The sequence below is a fragment of the Xenopus laevis genome, chromosome 8L, assembly GCF_017654675.1.
Source record: "Xenopus laevis strain J_2021 chromosome 8L, Xenopus_laevis_v10.1, whole genome shotgun sequence".
In the NCBI taxonomy this organism is placed as follows: Eukaryota; Metazoa; Chordata; class Amphibia; order Anura; family Pipidae; genus Xenopus; species Xenopus laevis.
Window position 1 is genome coordinate 98,382,320 of NC_054385.1, and position 21,075 is coordinate 98,403,394.

The following is a 21,075-nucleotide window of genomic DNA, read 5'->3' on the forward strand; positions in this document are numbered from 1 at the left end:
CATGAAAGAAGCCTGTGGAACCCATGGGCTAGCTGAGGGCCATAAAAATCGATTAGAGCCCCCCCCAGCACCCAGGCCTGCAATTTGATAGTCACGACCCTTCCCCAGTTAATTATTTTACAAAGCAGCAGTGGATTAGCAGGCAGTGTTTGCTGCAATATGATGCAATAAAATGGGGTGCAACTTATACATATTACAATAATGTTCTTTACCATCAGTCATAATCCAAGGCCTCTCACTATGCCCGCTAATGGGGAGGAAGAAAGCTATGTGATTTTATTTATGTGATGTCGATGACCACAAACCCTCTTCGATTTGTGCATCAAGTAGAGAAGGATAAATCCACCTGGAAATGAGGCTAACACATGAATGAATAAAACATGTACATTCAATTGCAGCTTGCTTTCAAATCAATTTACTACTATAAGTTAGTTTCTGTTTTGAAGGAAACCCACAAAGCCATCAGCATTTTCAAAATGACAACGTAATTGTGCCCACTGTGGAACATGAATATTTATTTTTTTCTTACTCTTTCTAGTGGTGACATGTTGATTGTAGTTCCTCTAAGATTATACTAAGCATATTCTGTTATATCCAGAAACGTTGGGAAATGTCTTACACTCCTAATAGCAGATATCTACGTGATAACTTTTTTTTTTTCCTATTGAATATACTTCAGCAGATTTTACTGTGAGATACAAGTTGCCATGGATAAGTCTAATATCTCGCAAAATATACCACACGCAGTAATGCCTGTGTGCCTCAGCACTGATGATTTTATACTGGAAGAAAATGTGACGTTTACTGTGGGGACGACAGTGCAGGTTTGTACTTGAAATGCATGCAGTGGCAACAAAAGGTTAAAAAAAATGGGAAATCAATGACTTGCTATATAAGTTTATCCAACGACCTTGTTTTTCACCTTGACTGGTAACGCTATCTTTGGAGCAGCATCATGCGTATGGAAGGATAGACTATGCAGAGCAAACATTTTTTTCAGTTGTATCTTTGACTGGGACACACACACACAATAAAGTCAAATATCTGCAGCAGAGGTCGCAGGAGAAACAGGTTCATAAATGTTTTAATGAACGGCAGTTTCGGGTGGTCAGTCGGAATGAGGTGCTTCTGCCAGCGGAGGAGATATCAGTTGCAGCTGGATGCCAAATAGAATGGAGATGAAAGTTTTGTTATCCATCTTGGTTTTGTCTCCGGTTATTGCTGATTTGGTTTAAATACATCCTTCTCGTTGACCCTCCCACAACCATAGTATGTGATTTCCAAATATCAAACTAAAAAAAAAAACACACAGAAAATGTACTTGGCAACTCAGGGTCATCACGAAGCTGCTCAAGCATAAAGTGTTGATGTAAACAAGGGACAAAAGAACATCTGTTGGGAACTGGATGAATTCCATCTTCCTTTTCTTTATTTTTGCTTTCACAGTGACCCATGTTCTTGCCTAAAACCGACCCTCATCCAAAGGATGTCAGGTACCTAGTGATCGCTCTTCCATCCTGGGCTGTCAGGAGGATTGCATGAGGCCCGTGAGGCGCTTGGATGTCAAAGACTTCCCCTGAGGAATGGAAAGGTTCACATTTAAGATAATTACGATGCATGGGGAAAGCATTGATAACAGAAACACAAAAGGAAAAATAATTTTTAAGAATGTAGAAAAGAGAGGAAGATTCTTTCTCTGCATATTTGCATTTATACATATGTAGGAACTGCCATCCATAGGCATTTATTGAACAGTGTCATCTCATGACTATAAGACTGTCATGTTCATAAATGATTTTAGTAGAGCCCTTCTGTTTGTCCAGAGCTGCCCGGAATATGCCTTAGCTGGCACAGACAGCACTTCAGACTTATACACAGACATGGATGCAAATGTATAGAGAAGGAATGTCGTGTTCAGCAATAGGGTAGACATTGATTCCTATTGCATTTAGGAGAAGTAAGAAAAATAAAACATGCTTAGAAGTAGATAAGGCTTAATTTCACTTTACCTGGAAATAGCTCTGCCTTAAAAATATACTGGTCGGGGAACACCATTCTTTCTCACAGTGTTGCTAAGACTAATACAATGAGCATGGTGCCTCTTCATTTATCTCTAATGGATTGTACGTTTTAAAGGAATTATTCAGTATAAAAATAAAAACTGGGTAAATAGATAGGCTGTACACAATAAAAAATGTTTCTGATATAGTTAATAAGGCAAAAATGTAATGTATAAAGGCTGGAGTGACTGGATGTGTAACATAATAGCCAGAACTCTACTTCATGCTTTGCAGCTCTCTTGGTTTACACTGATTGGTTACCAGGCACTAACCAATCGATGACTTGAGGGGGGGCCAAATGGGTCATAACTGTTGCTTTTGAATCTGACATGCATGCTGATGATCAAACTCACTAAATATTTATGTCATATTTGGCCCCCCTTCATGTCACTGATTAACTCAGTTAGATTGCTGAAATGCAGAAAGTTGTTTTCTGTTTTGTTAGATATCCGGTCACTCCAGCCTTTATATATTACATTTTTGGCTAACTAACTATATTAGAAACATTTTTTCTTTTGCGCAAACCTATCTATTTACCCAGTTTTTATTTTTATACTGCACTGTTCCTTTAACTGTAACTATAATCCAGATTATACACATTTTCCATTTATATGATATAAAATATTTCTGCCTTTCCTTTTTGTTTAGCAGACCCACATTGAGGTTAGAAAACCGACCCTTTTAAGGACTGAGGTTTGGGTGGAATTTTTTGGATTCACAATGGGGAGAAAATTAAAATAATTTTAAGTTTCATCTTGGGGTGAAGATGACAATTACATGTCTCCTTGGATCAACATTCAACATGTGTTTTCTATAACCAAGCTGGTTACAGTTTTACCAGCTTAAATCACTTCTTGTCTTCTCACAAACGCCTTTATGTAGAGCATTTCATCACTCTCCTATTGTAAATATTTTTTCAGGAAATCTACATATTATATATCTCATTGTTATACATACCAGTAAATATAAAATCTCTCCAGAAAAGTCTTTATATTGCTGTAATATATACATCTGTATTTAGTTGGATTAATGTCTGTATACAGGCCCTTCATGAGTATAGTTGTAGAGTAACCAATTTTCTACTAGATTGCATGGCTTAAAAGCTCAAACCATAAGTAACAGAACTCCATTCATAGGAATTGTGGATGCCATGGACCTGGAAAAAAATATTTTCTAACTCCAAATAAAAGCCTTGAAAATAAGCCAGGCACATAAAATACACTGGTTCCTTTAGGGCAGGGTAGTCTGGCTGGAGGCAAACAGACCAGATATGACCACTTTGTTATAATCTAGCCAACAAAAATATAATACAGGTTTCCCTTATCCGGAAAACCGTTATCCAGAAAGCCCCAAATTACAGGATGGCCATCTACTGAAGTACCCATTATATCTACTGAAGTACCCATTATAACCATATATTTCAATTTTATTAAAATCATTTCATTTTTCCAAATTGGAAAGATTCCTCATCCGGAAAACCTCAGATCCCAAGATAATAGAGAAAGTTGAGAAATGTTCTAAATTAAAATGAAAAGTTTGAAAATAACTCTGAAAGAGGGGCTTTTACAGATTTACACGGGCAAACTTGTCCCAGTTCACTTAGCCTCAACAACTGGATATACACTCGAAATTCGTTTTTGGTGCTTTTGGTGAAGACTAGTAACATTATGAATGCCTAATTGTAAAATCTACCTCTAAATTTCATACTGAAACCTCTAAAGCCTTTTGAAATATCCCTAAATATAATCCAGCTCAGTTAATTATTTAGTACTAACCATAAAACTCTTTCGGAAAAACCTAAAATGTGTGAAACGCTGGAAGCCTTTTAATAATTGAATAGAACAGTGAAATTAAGTACATTAATATACAAAAAAAAGTTGATATATAATGGGTTATTTGGCAGCCTAACTGAAGAAGCTAGTTATCAATAGATGGAGGAAGCACAGGACAGATACATTCAGACGGTACCATTCTATATCTCTCTTATTACACATACAGTATAAAACTGTAAATATTCTTCTAATATACTATTCCCTACAATAACTTTGTGGAAATTCTACCTCTTTTCTCTATTGGGCTTAAGTTCACCCTCAAGCTAGTAGAATAAGATAAATGGTCACCTGTTACCACCAAACCAGATGCTATAGCTTGTTAGTCCACATAATTAAAGGGGTTGTTCAACTACACATAGAAAAACGAATCTTTACAAAGTATAAACCCAGCTGATGGCCTATGGGATGGCCTATTGATGTAAAACAGCTTACAATATAGTATACAGGACATATACATGATGTGACACTTTGCCCATACTTTCCCCTTGTTGGCTGCAAAGTAAAAGAGTTTGGCACCTAGAAATAGAAAAGGAGCATACGGTACAAGGATAAGGAAATCGTAACTTTGGATGTTTAGGCGCACATAGATATATGTTTCAAATGGAGCTTACAATTACACTACAGCAACTTCTGTCAAGGTAAACATCCCCTTTAATAATTTAAAATAGCTTGTAGCTGTACATTTGTTTGTTCAACACTATAAGCCCGATATATGAACACATACCAACAATAAAACAACTCAAGATGCTAAACCTACAGTACATGCTTAAACTGGGTAATATTTGCCAAAATATTTGGTGTTACTCTAGGAAAAAAGCCTTATAATATTCATAAACAGAAACATAAAGGTATATGGTATAAAGTGCAAATAATTTTCCAGCATTAAAGAAACTTTCAATTAGCAGAAATGCAATAAATGCCAAGAACCTTACACATACATTGTCCATTTAGTATCCCCTATTTGGATTACCAACTACATTGAGGCTCTGTTTGGCACTAAACCTGTTTTTTATACAACCAAAACTTGCCTCCAAGCCTGGAATTCAATCAATTGCAATATCCAAGGGGTTGGAGAGCAACATGTTGCTCATGAGCTACTGGTTGGGACTACTGGTCTATGGCATCAGCAGGTAGGCTATCTGTCATTTGCTAAAATCTATAGATTGCTGGTCTGTGCCTGATCAGTCAACTGTGTTTTTGCCAAGGGGCAAGGTCTTTGGAGGCACTTTATCAGGGGAGGCAAAAACTGTTCAGGATTAAAATGTTGGTATTTTAAAGGGGAACTATTGCGAAAATAAAAAACTAATTTAAGCTTCCTCATACTGAAATAAGAAACTTTCTAAATACAATCAAATACAAATTATTCTGAAATAATCAAGTTCCTCTTCACAATTCCTCTCTCAGCATCTTTTTCTCTTCATTCTCTCTTATCTGTGTTGGGTGTCACTCTATTAAAACCACCAGAAATCCTGTCTCTCTACATGCAGAATTTGTGCAAAAGGCAGTTTTGTTTGTACTAGAATCAGTTATTTGAGTGAGCTCTAATTCTTCTGCTAGGAAAGGAGCCCTCCTATAAGATATATTGGATTTAACTGCCAATGACTACCTGACACCCAACTGCTGCATGAAGACAGAATGAAGAGAAACAGATGCTGAGAGAGGAATAGTAAATATAAACTTGATTATTTCAGAAACAATGCAGAATATTTGATTGATTGCATTTATAAAATTTCTTATTTCAGTATGCTGCAGCTTCTATTAAATTTTCATTTTCATAGATCCCCTTTAATGTAGCTGGGTGCAATGATAGACTCTACATTAGTGCTGCTTCACCCCCTACCCATTGCAGGACTGCTAAGTGATAGAGTGATGGAGGGAGTGGCATTGGGTCTGCTGTCTTGAACAGCAAAACAGCCAGGAATACCAATAGCGACACTGTAAAGTGAAACTAAACCTTGCAGATTCATTAGCTTTGTGTTGCTGCCACACAATGCTTTGGTAACTTGGGTCAGTGGTACAGTAAGAGGCAGTTTCTTACTAGGTGAACTTTGGGTACAGGCATACTAATGTAAGAAAACACATGAGCCCTATATCATGGCATTGATTTTTTTTCCTCTGCGCAATGTTCTTTTTTAATCTACAATCCGGTCTCTCACATTTTCTTACATCAATAATCCCAAACCTGACTTCGACTAATAAGAAATCTGCTTTCTTAAACCTCTTGTGTTTTGGCACAGCTTGGACCCTTCAACTGGCTGTGGGGAACATTGACGTTTTCTACAGACCAATCATATTGGTGTATTTCATTAGAAAGCCTGTATTACTATCTTCAATGGCATACGAGTAAAGTAAGTATGAAACATGGGACCATATACCGTATGTGTGTATATATATATATATATATATATATATATATATATATATATATATATATATATATATATATATATATATAATAAGCGTAGAATCAGACAGTGTACTGCATTTTGTTTCTTTTGCTGTATCCGTGGCATGCTCTGTAATCGGTGGTATGTGTACCTGTGAATAAAGTTGGTTGAGGGGAGGGGGGGGAAAGAGGGGGAGAGAAAAAAAATAACAACAACCCTAAGGGTAGAAATTATTAGCAGGGGGGCCCTCTGAGAGGTGGGGGAGAGAAGAAGAGGTTTGCAGATTAGAAGGTGTAGGAGCCAAAGAGATCTGGGTGTAACAGTTGTCTATCCTCTTGTGAGGGTTTTGTATTCCTCAGAGTCTTTAAAGGAGGCCCAGTGTACCCACTTAGCTATAAATTTGGTCGTCTTGTCTGGCGCTGTATTGGAGAGCTCTTCAAATTTATAAATCTCATTTATTTTGCTTATCCACTCTTGAATCTTTAGAGGGTGCGTCTGTTTCCAATGTGTTGGGATCAGTATTTTCACAGCATTTAGTAAATGCGGTTCAATGGTTGACAGAAAATGTGATATTGGTTTGTTCAAGTTGAAAAGTAGTATGTATGCTGGGTCATCTGGTATAGTAGATTTGGTGATCTGTTCAGAAAGGTTCCTGACTTGTTGCCAGAAGGGCTTTATCTTGGGGCAGTCCCAGAATGTGTGTTTTAGGGTGCCTGCTGTTGACACCTCCAGCATTGGTCTGTTGTGGTTGGCCATATTTTGTGGAGTCTGGTTGGGGTGAGATACCATCTCGTTAGTATCTTGTAGTTTGTTTCCTTCATTCTGCAGCACCTGGAACTGTTCAGCAGCATGCGGGTTATTGTATTCGTCTGTGCCTCTTCTATTTCTGTCTCCAGGTCCCTAGCCCATTTCTGGAAGTACTCCAATTGTGGCGCTTTTGATGTTTCTTGCAAAAGTTTATACAGTGAGGACAACGTCTTAACGGGAGGTTAATCCATTGAGCACATGAATTCAAATGGTAGCAGCTGTCGATTTAGTGTCTTGTCTCCTCCGAGACTCCCATGGTAATGACGAACTTTGGAAATAGCAAATAAATCGGCTGTGGATGTCTGGAAATTTTGTCTCAGCTGTTCTATGGGGGTGAGTTTGCCCCTCTATATAAAATGTATCAGTTGCAAATTGTCATGTATGAGCCATTTCGTGAACCTTGAGGTACCCTGTCCTCGTGGAAAGGCTGGGTTGTTTATTAGTGGAACTAGTGGGGATGGGTGTTTATGTAGCTCATATTTAGTTCTGGTTTTATCCCATATGTCCAGCGTAGTGGCTAGTGACGGATGGTCTCTATATCTGATTCGCCTGTGTATTAAGTCTATCCATGGTAGGTGAATAAGGTAGGTAGGTTGCCTGTTGTTCCATGTGGACCCACTTTTTTGATGGGACCAGCTATTTAGAATGGAGGCCTGATAGTATTTTTCAGGATTTGGTAGTGCCAGTCCTCCTTTTGTTTGGTCTCTCGTAAGGGTAGTAAAGCTTATTCTAGGGTGTTTCTTGGGTATAGGTAGTGGGATGGTTTGGAATATGTACAGTAATCTCGGTAAGGTGTTCATCTTGACCACGTTGATCCTTCCCATCAAGGATATTGGTTTCACATTCCATCTGGATAAGTCAGTCGATATCTGCTTTAATAATTTCAACAGGTTTATTTGTATCCAGTCATTGTAAGCTTTTGTAATTATCACCCCTAGGTATGTTATGGAATTCTTCATCCAGTTATATTGGTGTTTCTTGGCAAGTTGGTCTATTTGTTCTAATGGCAGCGACAGGTTGAGGGTGAAGGATTTTATTGGGTTTATTTTAAAGTTGCTGAGGTTTGAAGCTCAGAGTCCAAGTGCTGAAGTGATTTGTCCGGGTCCATAATGAAGAAAAGTAGGTAATCTGCGTATGCTGCCAGTTTATGCTCTACATTCCCTATTGTGGTCCCCTTTATATTGGTGTTTTGTCGAATTTTAGCTAGTAGGGGTTCCAGTGTGAGAATAAACAGCGTTGGGGAGAGAGGGCAGCCTGGGTGTGTGCCATTGGAAATGATAAAGGGATCTGATATCGCTTGATTGGTTTTTAATCTGGCTGTTGGAGAGGTGTATTGAGAACTGATGCAATTTAGAAGCTTGGGTCCTATTCCATAGTGTCAAAGGCATGCGAACATGAGGGGCCAGCTTACTCTGTCGAAGGCCTTCTCGGCATCCGTGGAAAGGGGGAGGCTTTATATGTTGTTCTTCTTATTATAGAACATTAAAGGAGAAGGAAAGCTTTAAAAATAAAACCCCTCTCAGATGTTTGCCTTAACCCCCTCTCCTGAAACGCTGCCTTATAAACTTTAAAATCATTACCATTCCTGCACACTATTAATTAAAAAATCCCCACTATTTAAAAGTTTGCCGCCGCCATTTTCTTCTGTTTACGTCACTTCCCCTCCTTGGCTGTAATGCTACTGCACTCTGGCCAGAATTTGAACCCAAGTCATTTTGTAAAATGAATTTTCTATTAGTACAGACCTCAGTCAGACAGACCCCAACGCTGCTGATTTATCTGTGTGCATGGCTCCTCCGCTTGCTCAGAAGCAAGCAAGCACAAAAACTTTTCTTCACCTCGAGGCGTCTCCGTGGCAACGAGACAGCAGTAATCCTACAGGCGCGTGAGCTACAGAAGGCGGGGGCAGAGAGGTCAGCAATGACGTTCGGGTCACATGACATCTCTACTGGGGAAGATTTGGAAGTTGTGCGCATGTGCAGGGCACCTCAGAAGCTAACTGCACATGCGTGTGCCCTGAATAGAGGAATTTATGGACTGCAGCAGAGGTACCCTTTGCAGAACAGCTTACAGCTTATTTTAAAATCGACTTCACCTTTAGAATAACTGACTAATTGTAGGAAGACATTACTGATGGTATGTGTATATACATTTTATGGGCAATGATTAGAGCTTTATTTATTTTTAGCCTTTCCTTCTCCTTTAAGTTGATTAGTCTGTTCATATTTTCTCTCGCTTCCCGCCTGGGTACGAACCCAACCTGGTCCATGTCTATTAAGTTATGGAGGTATACCTGTATTCTACTTGATATGATTTTTGCCAGAAGTTTGATGTCTCGGTTAATCAATGAAATTGGGCGGTAATTGCCCGGATCCAGGGGGTCTTTTCCGGTTTGATGTATTACAGTGATATGTGATTCCAGAGATTGTTTGTTAAAGGAATGACCCAGTGTTAAATAATTAAAAGCAAGGACCAAGTGAGGTAAGAGTTGTTTCTGGAAGGATTTGAAGTATGTTATAGAGAATCTGGGCCCGGGCACTTCCCTGGGGGTATCTTGTAGCGCTTTGGTGACCTCTTCTATAGTAATATCTTGTTCTAGGATTTCTGTCTCAGCCGGGTGTAGCTTCTTAAGGGGGACTGATGATAGATACGCTTGTCTTTTTCTGCCAGGTTAGGGGTTTCTGTTTGCGGTCTATCCGCTACTATGTTATATAGGGAGGAGTACAAGTCGGTAAAGGTGCTCGCTATTTGGTCTGTGGAGTATTCTGTTGTACCCTTTTTAGTTTTAATGGAAGTGATATTGCATTCTGCCACATTTGTTGCCGTGCTCATAGTATCTGTGTTTCATGGTCATTATGGTTATGTGTGAACATGTCCGTCAACTGTTGAAGTTCAATTCTTGCTTGTAGAAGTTCTGGTGATGCTTGTATAGGCAATAATTTATGAGTGTTCTCTATTTGTTACTATTTTGTCGAGCAGGGCGATCCTTGCTTTTTCTCTTTCCTTCTTTTTATTGGCACCCAGTTGTATGAGATGTCCTCGCAGGACGCATTTATGTGCTTCCCAGTTAGTAATTGGGGAAGTTTCTTCTGGCAAATTTTCTTTAAAATAAGTCTCTATTTTTGTACTGCAGATGGATCTGAGAGGAGTGAGTCAATGAGACGCCCGGTGGAGTTGGCGGCCTTTCTGTTCGGGAGCCTTAGTCGTATTGAGATCATGGAGTGGTCAGACCATGACCTGGTAAGTATTTCAGACTTGAGAACGTTAGGGAGTATGTGCTGTGGAATGAGAATATAGTCAATTCTGGAGTATTGGCTGTAGCTATGGGAGTAGAAGGTGTAGTCTCGTTCTTTCGGGTGCTGTATACATCAGACATCCATTAGCTGGAGGTCGTGGAGCAGTCTCTTGCCTTTGGCGATTTGTCTATAGGCGATGCTTGATCTGCACCTTGAGCAATCTAGTGTGGGGTCTATCGGAAAGTTGAAGTCGCCTCCCAGGATCAGGGTGCCTTTTGAAAATTTGTTCAGTTTATCTAAAATTTGTCTTAGACTGGTCACTTGGTCTGTATTTGGGAGGTATATGCATGCAAAGGTGTACTTGTGTCCCTCTATGAGGCCTTTTACAAATAGTGATCTGCCTTCTAATCCCACTTCATGTGCTGTGACTTGAAAGTGGGAGTTCTTGGAGAATAGAATGGCCACTCCCCTAGTTTTGGTTGCTTTTGGGATGCTGAAATATGCTTCCGGGAAGTGTATGTTATTCCATGTAGGGGTTGAATTTGCTTTATAATTTGTCTCTTGTATGAAGGCGACATTTGCGTTTGTTCTTTGTAGTTCTTATGACAGCATTATGCGTTTAGCTGGTGAGTTAAGGCCATTGACATTCATTGACATTGAGGCTTATTAAGTTAAATGTATAGTCTCGGTTGGACAATTTGTTGGTCTGTGTTAACATCTTGCTCCTTGGGTGGTGCCTTCTGAGAGGAAAATAGATAAGATGGGGGTAAAACTGTAGATACAGTAGCAGAGGATTGGAGAAGGGTTTAGTATGAAAGTTAGAAGAAAAAGGTGGAGAGAGGGGAAGAGGAGAAAAAAAAAGGGGGGGTGGGGAGCGGGGGAGTAGGTCCTAGGTAAGGAAAACCAAAAATAAGGGGTGGTGAGTGAGATTATGCGCCGCTACACCGGTAGGCTCTGTTATCAAGGATCCTTGATAAAGGTCCCAATGAGGGCCGAAACGTTGGAAACACGAGTGATGACTCAATAAAATCATTTGAAAATAGTTGGAATGCTGGTCCAATTTGAACTTTGTATACTATACTTTGACCAAGCACCCACAACTGGACAGCGTGCGAGTGCAGGTACTTTCTAAATCATTATATATATATATATATATATATATATATATATATATATATATATATATATATATATATATATATATATATATATATATATACTGAGCGCACACTGGGAACCTTTGAATAGTTTATTTTAAAACCATAATTTTATTTAAGTTAATTAAAAACAGGCCACATATACATAGATAGATAGATATATATAAGGTATATATATATATATATATATATATATATATATATATATATATATATATATATATATATATATATATATATATATATATATATATATATATATATATATATATATATATATATATATAGTAGTGCCAGTGAGTGAATTTTTAGAGCACCCTCAGAGAAGGCAAGAAATATTGAACCTCCCACTGTAAAATATACAGAGACATAATGCTCTGCATAAGCACATAAGCCATCATATTATTTGATCTCTTTTGAATTTTGTTTTTGCAGTTATACAGCCATTTACAGCAGGTCTGAAAAAGAAATCAGAAGGCCACTGCTCCAGAACTTACCACACTGCGAGTGAACTTTTCTAACGAGGTTCTACGACCTTGCTCATTCTCAGTCTTAAAAAAACAAAAGGGGGATGAGAGGGGAAAATACAGGGAAAAAATCTTCAGCTTTCAGCAGGTTGTGTGGGCGCAATAGAAGTAAAGTTAGAAAAGCAAAAAAAACAAAAGTTCCAAATAAGTTCCAAATAAAAAGTTAAAAAAGCAGTAAGTGTATGCAAAAGCAATGAAACATACGTGACAAAATTATTAACCTTGAAGCTAGAGAGCTCTGTATCTATAGCTAAATCAGTATATTTTCTATATTATAATATACTTCTATTTCTGAAGGACATAAGAGTCTTTAAAGTGTCTGAACCTGTGTGCCAGCCCCTGCATCATCACTGATAGATTATCTTGGCTGACGTTAGGAATGTTGGATACTGACCTAATGTGAGCAACAGTGGTTAGGTTCTGCTGATAAATGCTACTTTCAATACTTGTAAGTCCCAAACTGGAGTGTTTCTACCAGTATGCGACACCTGTCTGGTGTCAGGTGCCTCCATGTGTTGGGCACCTGATACCAGACAACGAAAACCACCAGTGGCACTACTGGTACAGCTAAACTGGTGATGAACTCTTATTTGCTCATAAAGTGGTGGCAACTTTTCAGGCCCACACATGGCCCTTTGTCAAGCCTTGAACCATTGCCACCACTTTATGCGTGAGTAAACATCCAAAACCGGTTCAACTGTACCAGTAGTGCCATTGATGTTTTTGTTTTAACGAGCACAGAAAAGGCAGGTTCACTTGGAAGTGAAATCTCAACTAAATGTATTTTAAATATTCAGTATTTAATATTAGGGTTTTTTTTTATTAAAGATCGAGTTGTTTTTCGAGGGTATTTTTTAGGCAAATTTTTGGGTTAAAAATAAATCAAATATTTGGGGTTTTTTTTATTAAAAAACCTCACATTTTTAAAAATGTATTATACCCCGAAACTGGAAATAGTTTGAATCCAAAAATACTCCAGCTAAAACCTGTTGAGGGCACGTAGAAGTAAATCGCAGAGGTTTCGGATTTTTTTTTTTTGGTGCGTTTAGCAGAAAACTCAATCAATTCGAGCATTCAAGTTTTTCAGCTCGAATTTGCTAATTTGAGTTTTTCCATTCGAGTTTTTTAATAAATTAGAAAACATTTGAGTTGTGAGTTTATTCGAGGTATAAACTCGACCTTACAAACCTGACCTTTGATACATAACCCCCAAAAACTTGCTCAACAATTGCATGTTGGGGCTGGCCATCTTTTATACTCATATGCTCTGGTTGGTTTTTAAATAAAAATAAATACAATTCTGAACTAGTTGGTTGGCAGTTGATATGTTGATGTTTTAGGCATAATGTTCCAAATTAGGGAAAACTGCTGGTCCCTAGAATTTCTAATTGTATTTCGTTATTCTAAAGCAACCAGGAGAGACGTGCTTTGGATTCTGCATACCTGCGTATCTTGCACAAATGATAAAAAGTTGTGATTGGGCAGTCTTTCAAAAAATGCATATTACATGAAATTTGCCACACTATGAGCCAGTGGGTTCATGGACTAGTTAGCAGGAGAACATACACGTCTAACCAGCTTTTGTTGAACTACAAGTTCAACCTCTTTAGTTGTAGCCAATGCAGTTCAACAACATTAATAATACCAGGTTGGACAAGCATGGCACACAGATAACAAGGGAAGCTCACCTTTAAATTAACATTAAATGAAATGTACTGTCATAGATAGCAAAAATCTAAGCAGCTTTATACTTCGATTTTTCTGAATTTTGCATTAGTTGATTTACTGTTCTACTTCTCTAAGCCTACATGTTAGAATGCCATCTGGTTGTTCAGGTAAGTGACCACAGGGAACCTGAAGCCTAATGACTGTAAAATCAATATTTTCTCAATATTTAGTTATCCTTCTGTGCATTTGCCTGTTTTTTTCTTTTTCAATTGTGACAGTGAAATGACTTTCTAGAGTCAGTGACCTGAGCAATCAGCTAATATGCCAAATGGTAGAGCTGCGAGCAAAACAGTTAGTGCACAGACTGCAAAAATATTAAATATAAATACCTACCCCAAACAAAGAATAGCACTCTGTGTGGCATTTAATTTCATGGTGAACTTTCCCATGTTAATAAAATATGTCTAAAAGATATTCTCAAAAGTCCATAGCATTTCTTTCACATCCAGACATGTCAACTCTCCCAGATGTGTTCGGAGTTTCATGGTTTTAGCACCACTCCCCAGCTTCTACAGTAACAGCCCAGTCACCCATTTCGTATTGTGTTATGTCAATTCATTTTATCCCTCCACCATTTAAAGGCCTATAAACCCTCCCAAGACAGTGCAGGCAGAACTGGAAGCATGATAGAGTATGACCTAGGGCAGTGCTGTCCAACTGCGACCCCCCTTGTGTGGCCCCCAAATGAAAGTCTGGCTGCTGTGACTGCTTCCCTTGTGTAATGCCATACTCTGCCTGCCCTATTCTCCCTGTGTGTGCCATACCCTTCCTGCCATTTGCTCCCTGTGTCTGCCATACTCTGCCTGCCCTATGCTCCCTGCCTGCCCTATGCTACTTGTGTGTGCCATACTCTGTCTGCCCTATGCTCCCTGGGTGTGCCATACTCGGCCTGCCCTATGCTCCCTGGGTGTGCCATAATCCACCTGCCCTATGCTCCCTGTGTGTGCCACACTCTGCCTGCCCTATGCTACTTGTGTGTGCCATACTCTGTCTGCCCTATGCTCCCTGGGTGCGCCATACTCTGCCTGCCCTATGTTCCCTGGGTGTGCCATACTCTGCCTGCCCTCTGCTCCCTGTGTGTGCCATACCCTGCCTGCCATCTGCTCCCTGTGTCTGCCATACTCTGCCTACCCTATGCTCCCTGTGTGTTCCATACTCTGCCTGCCCCATGCTCCATGTGTGTGCCATACTCTGCCTGCCCTATGCTGCCTGTGTGTGTCATACTCTGCCTGCCCTATGCTCCCTGTGTGTGCCATACTCTGCCTGCCCTATTCTCCCTGTGTGTGCCATACCCTTCCTGCCATTTGCTCCCTGTGTCTGCCATACTCTGCCTGCCCTATGCTCCCTGCCTGCCCTATGCTACTTGTGTGTGCCATACTCTGTCTGCCCTATGCTCCCTGGGTGTGCCATACTCGGCCTGCCCTCTGCTCCCTGTGTGTGCCATACCCTTCCTGCCATCTGCTCCCTGTGTCTGCCATACTCTGCCTACCCTATGCTCCCTTTGTGTTCCATACTCTGCCTGCCCCATGCTCTGTGTGTGTGCCATACTCTGCCTGCCCTATGCTCCCTGTGTGTGTCATACTCTGCTTGCCCTATGCTCCCTATGTATGTGTCATACTCTATCTGCCCTATGCTCCCTGTGTGTGCCATACTCTGCCTGCCGTATGCTCCCTGTGTATGCCATACTGTGCCTGCCCTATTCTCCCTGTGTGTGCCATACTCTGCCTGCCCAATGCTCCCTGTGTGTGCCATACTCTGCCAGCCCTATGCTACTTGTGTGTGCCATACTTTGTCTGCCCTATGCTCCCTGGGTGTGCCATACTTGGCCTGCCCTATTCTCCCTGGGTGTGCCATATTCTGCCTGCCCTATTCTCCCTGTGTGTGCCATAGTCCACCTGCCCTTTGCTTCCTGTGTGTGCCATACTCTGCCTGCCCTCTGCTCCCTGTGTGTGCCGTACTCTGCCTACCCTATGCTCCCTTTGTGTTCCATACTCTGCCTGCCCCATGCTCTGTGTGTGTGCCATACTCAGCCTGCCCTATGCTCCCTGTGTGTGTCATACTCTGCCTGCCCTAAGCTCCCTGTGTGTGCCATACTGTGCCTGCCCTATTCTCCCTGTGTGTGCCATACTCTGCCTGCCCTATGCTCCCTGTGTGTGCCATACTCTGCCTGCCCTATGCTCCCTGTGTGTGCCATACTCTGCCTGCCCTATGCTCCCTGGGTGTGCCATACTTGGCCTGCCCTATGCTCCCTGGGTGTGCCATACTCTGCCTGCCCTATTCTCCCTGTGTGTGCCATAGTCCACCTGCCCTTTGCTTCCTGTGTGTGCCATACTCTGCCTGCCCTCTGCTCCCTGTGTGTGCCATACTCTGCCTACCATATGCTCCCTGTGTGTGCCATACCCTGCCTACCATATGCTCCCTGTGTGTTCCATACTCTGCCTGCCCTATGCTCCCTGTGTGTGCCATACTCTGCCTGCCCTCTGCTCCCTGTGTGTGCCATACTCTGCCTACCCTATGCTCCCTGTGTGTGCCATACCCTGCCTACCATATGCTCCCTGTGTGTTCCATACTCTGCCTGCCCTATGCTCCCTGTGTGTGCCATACTCTGCCTGCCCTCTGCTTCCTGTATGTGCCATTCTCTGCCCACACTATGCTACTTGTGTGTGCCATACTCTGTCTGCCCTATGCTCCCTGGGTGTGCCATACTTGGCCTGCCCTATGCTCCCTGGGTGTGCTATACTCTGCCTGCCCTCTGCTTCCTGTATGTGCCATTCTCTGCCCACACTATGCTACTTGTGTGTGCCATACTCTGTCTGCCCTATGCTCCCTGGGTGTGCCATACTTGGCCTGCCCTATGCTCCCTGGGTGTGCTATACTCTGCCTGCCCTATTCTCCCTGTGTGTGCCATAGTCCACCTGCACTTTGCTTCCTGTGTGTGCCATACTCTGCCTGTCCTCTGCTCCCTGTGTGTGCTATACTCTGCCTACCATATGCTCCCTGTGTGTGCCATACTCTGCCTGCCCTAGGCTTCCTGTGTGTGCCATTCTCTGCCTACACTATGCTCCCTGTGTGACGCAGCATTACATTAAAGGGAAGTCTTTATTTCACATCAGATAACACTGATGTGAAATAAAGACTTCCCTTTGATCTTACGCTGCATCTGAGAAGTTGCTGGAATGTGTGCCTTTGGTGGATTTGTCAAGTGAAGTATTATCCCCAGGCTACGGGTTTGGGGCACAGTACCCGGACCTCAGACGGCGAGCGGTGAGTGCATCTGATCTTTAAAGACTGTATTTGAGTTAGCGACGGGTTCGGGGCAGTGGCACCTGAACCACCATAATTGCTTGGTGAGCGCTTCTAGAAACAGTGAAATTGTAAAACTTTAACGACCAAGCCAAGCCCTTAATTAACTAATTAAGCTTATAGCACCTGTAGAAATTTGGAATGAATATAGATTTAAGGGTCTTAATATTACTTAATAAACTTGTTTCACATATGAGTGATGAGTGATATCCCTGCAGTGAGCACCAACCATTTGGTTTTTCGTGTGCTACCACCATTAATGAGGATATGGTCTTAGTTCTTGTGGTAGCATGGGTGTGGTTTAAAGTGGGTGTGGTTTAAAAACAGGGAGTGGCTAACACTGGCTTCCATTATTGGCCCTCCACCATGTAGGCCAACGTCCCTCGGTGCCACAGAAGTTGGACAGCACTGACCTAGGGAATAACTGCCCCTGCAATTCCACCTCTCTGCACATCTATGATAATGCATTCCAGTGTTCATTATAAACACATGAACCACTTTCATCAAGCCAACGAGACTGGAGGGCTTATTCACCAAAATAATACAAGCTATAAAATACAGGTTTAAAGGTGCCATGATTTTGAATTGCCAGTTTGCTCTCCTAGAATGGAGGGGCATAGATGTATGGCACATTAACGTCTGTTGACATGCCCCTAGGTTGTGCATCTTTCAGAATATGTATTCCAGGGGTGCTGGTAGAAACAGAGGATTGGGTGCCCTTTACTTAATTAGTACAGGGCTCCCTTGTGTCTAACATAGCTGTATTTTTCTCTTGCTCTGGGCTTTTAATCTGGTGCAACAACAATGCCAGTGGAGCCAAGGGCCGCTGTAAAATGAATGGGATTCTTTAGAAGTTGTGGCAAGTCCTTTGTAAATGGGTTCTTTACTCATTATATTTTGAACAATTCCACAACAGTAACAGTGTCAAATTAAGAGGAATATGCTTATGGTCCCTGTTTGTTCGTGGTTATTGGGCTCACTGGCCATGTACTGGGGTCCCACCAATAGTATTTACATCTGGTGGTGGCACTGAACCTTCGAGTACCCCCCATCTGCGCATGCATGTGACATCAGCAGATGTCAAGTCACAGTCAAATGCACGTGATATCATTTCCACCGCACCCCTACAGGACCCCCCATTCCCCACCTATGGATTTGATAGGAAAGTACCCAACAGCTAGGTATGTGTAGGTTTTTTGCCATATTGTTTTTACCATATAAGCATATGAGGGCTACTCCCATAAAGCACAAGCCCTCAAGTGCCTATATGGTAAATATACCTCTGGGTCCCACTAGGACTCTCATCATGGGACTACACCAGTGGCTGTATTGTAGGCACTGAACCAAGAATTAGACTACATCTATTATATTCCACTATAATCATTCTCACTACATTTTATTTGTCCTATCTTTTCTTTGTTATACCTCTCACTATGGACTTTGGAGAACATTTAAAGGAACAGTTAATGTGAAAGTGGCACAAACGAATCTGTCTGTATACCCACATAAAATATTGTAACATTCACAAAAAAATTATTTTAAAAAAAGAACCCAGAAACAGGGATACTTTATATAAGTACAGTTATGGGACCTGTTATCCAGAATGCTCTGGACCTGGGGCTTTCCAGATAAGGGCTCTTTCCGTAATTTGGATCTCTATATTTTAAGCCTACTAAAATATCATTTAAACATGAATTAAACCTAATTGGATTGTTCTGCCTTCAATAAGGATTGACTATATCTTAGTCGGGGTCAAGTACAAGGTACTGTTTTATTATTAGCGGAAAAAAGGAAATCATTTTTAAAAATGTTAATTATTCGATTAAAATACAGTCTATGGGAGTCTTCCTATAATTCAGAGCTTTCTGGATAAGGGGTTTCTAGATAACGGATCCCATAATGTACTTTATGTGGTGTACACAATAAAGGGGCAACGCAATGATAAAATACAAATTTGCCATGTAATATTCTTGATAAGAGAGTTACTACTTTCCTGTATTGCTCACAGCTCCTATTTCCAATGCAAAATATCAGTAAGACGTTTTTTACTTATGCTTCACATTGGTTAAAACTAACTTTTTAAACTTTTATTTACACAGAGCATATTTTTTCTGTGCTTCATAAGACTTTGTGAATGGCACAGAATTAAGGGAGATAATTGCTCACACTATTAATCCCATATGTAGCAAATGTAGGAACCCGCTAACACTAATGTTGTAGGGGCAGGAGGATTGGGCTGATCCCTATTTTTGACCTAGTGGTGTCCTCTGGCTCTGAAAAGAACTGCTTCACTACTATCTAGGAGTGTTGTCCATGTCTATCTATTTGGGAATGTTACAAGCATAAAGAACATGGTATTTAACTGAAAGAACAGTTCTCGTTGAAAGCACCATCTTAGCATAATGTAAGAAATCTGCAAAAATAAACGAAACATAAAAACAATGAATAACTGTGCGGCTTTTGCCTTCGGAGTTGATATTTGATGACTATTTCTAACACCAGTCGTTCCATAAGGCATAAGGAAAGCATGTTTAGAAAAGTGAATAACTGCAAGAAAGATAAAACTGATCACAGCATGGTAAACACAGTGTTAACAAACACTAGGCACACAAGGTAACACAAGTCATAGGAACGGACATCCAAGCAGGTAAGACAACATGCAAGCACATCGGCAGCAATTATTGGGAGTTGGTATTGCTGAGAAGCTGATTGGATTAGTGATGTTTGGGAAAGGATGATATAAATGAGGATCATTCTTAAACACACATGGTGCAGTTGTTTTCCCATGGGATTGTTCTACCCTTGTCTTGGTTATATCAGAGCTAAGCTTATGAGAACATCTGGCACTTACATGGTATCACAAAATCCAGCCATGTATGAAGAAGACAAAGGTTAATGATCATAAGTACACAATACCAAATCATTTAGAGGTCACGGCTCAGTGAGGTTCACCATTACATGTGCACTAAGCAAAACTGAATTTGAGCAATTCTGCAAAAGAGGCCATAGAAAGGCTGATGTACAGTCAGAGAATGGCCCATTGGAAGACATTATGCCCTGATTTACATCCACTCTCCTACCTTTGTGATAAACCCAGTATTACATTCACAGACCATTTCACCATAATTATTTGAACTTAATCTTAAACTGCATAAATCCACACTGGTGGTAAAACAATCAAAACAATATTTATTTAATGAATTTCAGTAGACTTAAGTTATTGTGATCTAAATTATAGGAAAACCCCTAGTTGTGCCTCGCCAAACAATGTGAGCTTTGCAAGCGACGCTGAATTCACAGTTTTCAGAACACTGGCGGTATAATCCAATCAGCAGCCCCTAAAAATGCAAAACTAAGGGCTATATCACATGTGCCACTTTGACTGTTGCAATAGTTTCAGGGAGAATCATTTATAATTGCTTGGCATTACTTCTGACACAAAAACACTGCAAGTGCTTAAGGTTGCAACTTGGCTGGTTTTTCACCTGCCTAGCCATTAATTACCAACTAAGGCCTGGGTCAGTACCAATGTAAGACTTGTAATAGGGTAAAATGTTAATGTTTAATATAAATGTTTAAAGGACCAGTAACATTAAAAAATGTAATTGTTTTAAAGTAATAAATATATAATGCAGTGTTGCCCTGCACTCGTAAAACTGTTGTGTGTGCTTCAGAAACACTACTATTGTTTATATAAATAAGCTGCTGTGCAGCTATGGGGCAGATATTTAAAGGAGGAAAGTTTCACAGAAGCTCTGTAGAACATAATGTTATCTGGTATCCACAATTTAACCTGTTTCGTATAGCCTTTTTTCAATTTCCACCATTGCTACACAGCAGCTTGTTTATTTGAACTATTTATACTATTTTATATGAACTATTTATATGTCACTGTTCCTTTACGCAACGCTTAATAGATATGTTTAGGTTGACCACTATGAGGAGCTACAAGATAACAGTTGTAAGGGAAAGTCTACAGTGGTTGGAGAGTAACAAATTATATAAGGGAAGGTTTCAGGAAGTGATTTCAGAGATGCA

At 40.6% G+C, this 21,075-nt stretch overlaps 1 protein-coding gene across 4 annotated transcripts in view; it reads right to left on the reverse strand.

Annotated features, from left to right (window-relative positions):
• Positions 1-399: 399 nt before the first annotated feature.
• Positions 400-21,075, reverse strand: part of rgs6.L (regulator of G-protein signaling 6 L homeolog) — a 227,755-nt gene continuing 207,079 nt past the window's right edge. For 2 of the 4 annotated variants that reach the window (XM_041571900.1, XM_041571899.1), the window contains 2 exons: positions 11,977-12,030; positions 400-1,576 (listed from right to left, as the gene is read on the reverse strand). In XM_041571900.1, coding sequence (XP_041427834.1) covers positions 1,526-1,576; positions 11,977-12,030 — 105 coding nt within the window. In that variant the 3' untranslated portion in view covers positions 400-1,525. 4 annotated transcript variants of the gene reach the window in all.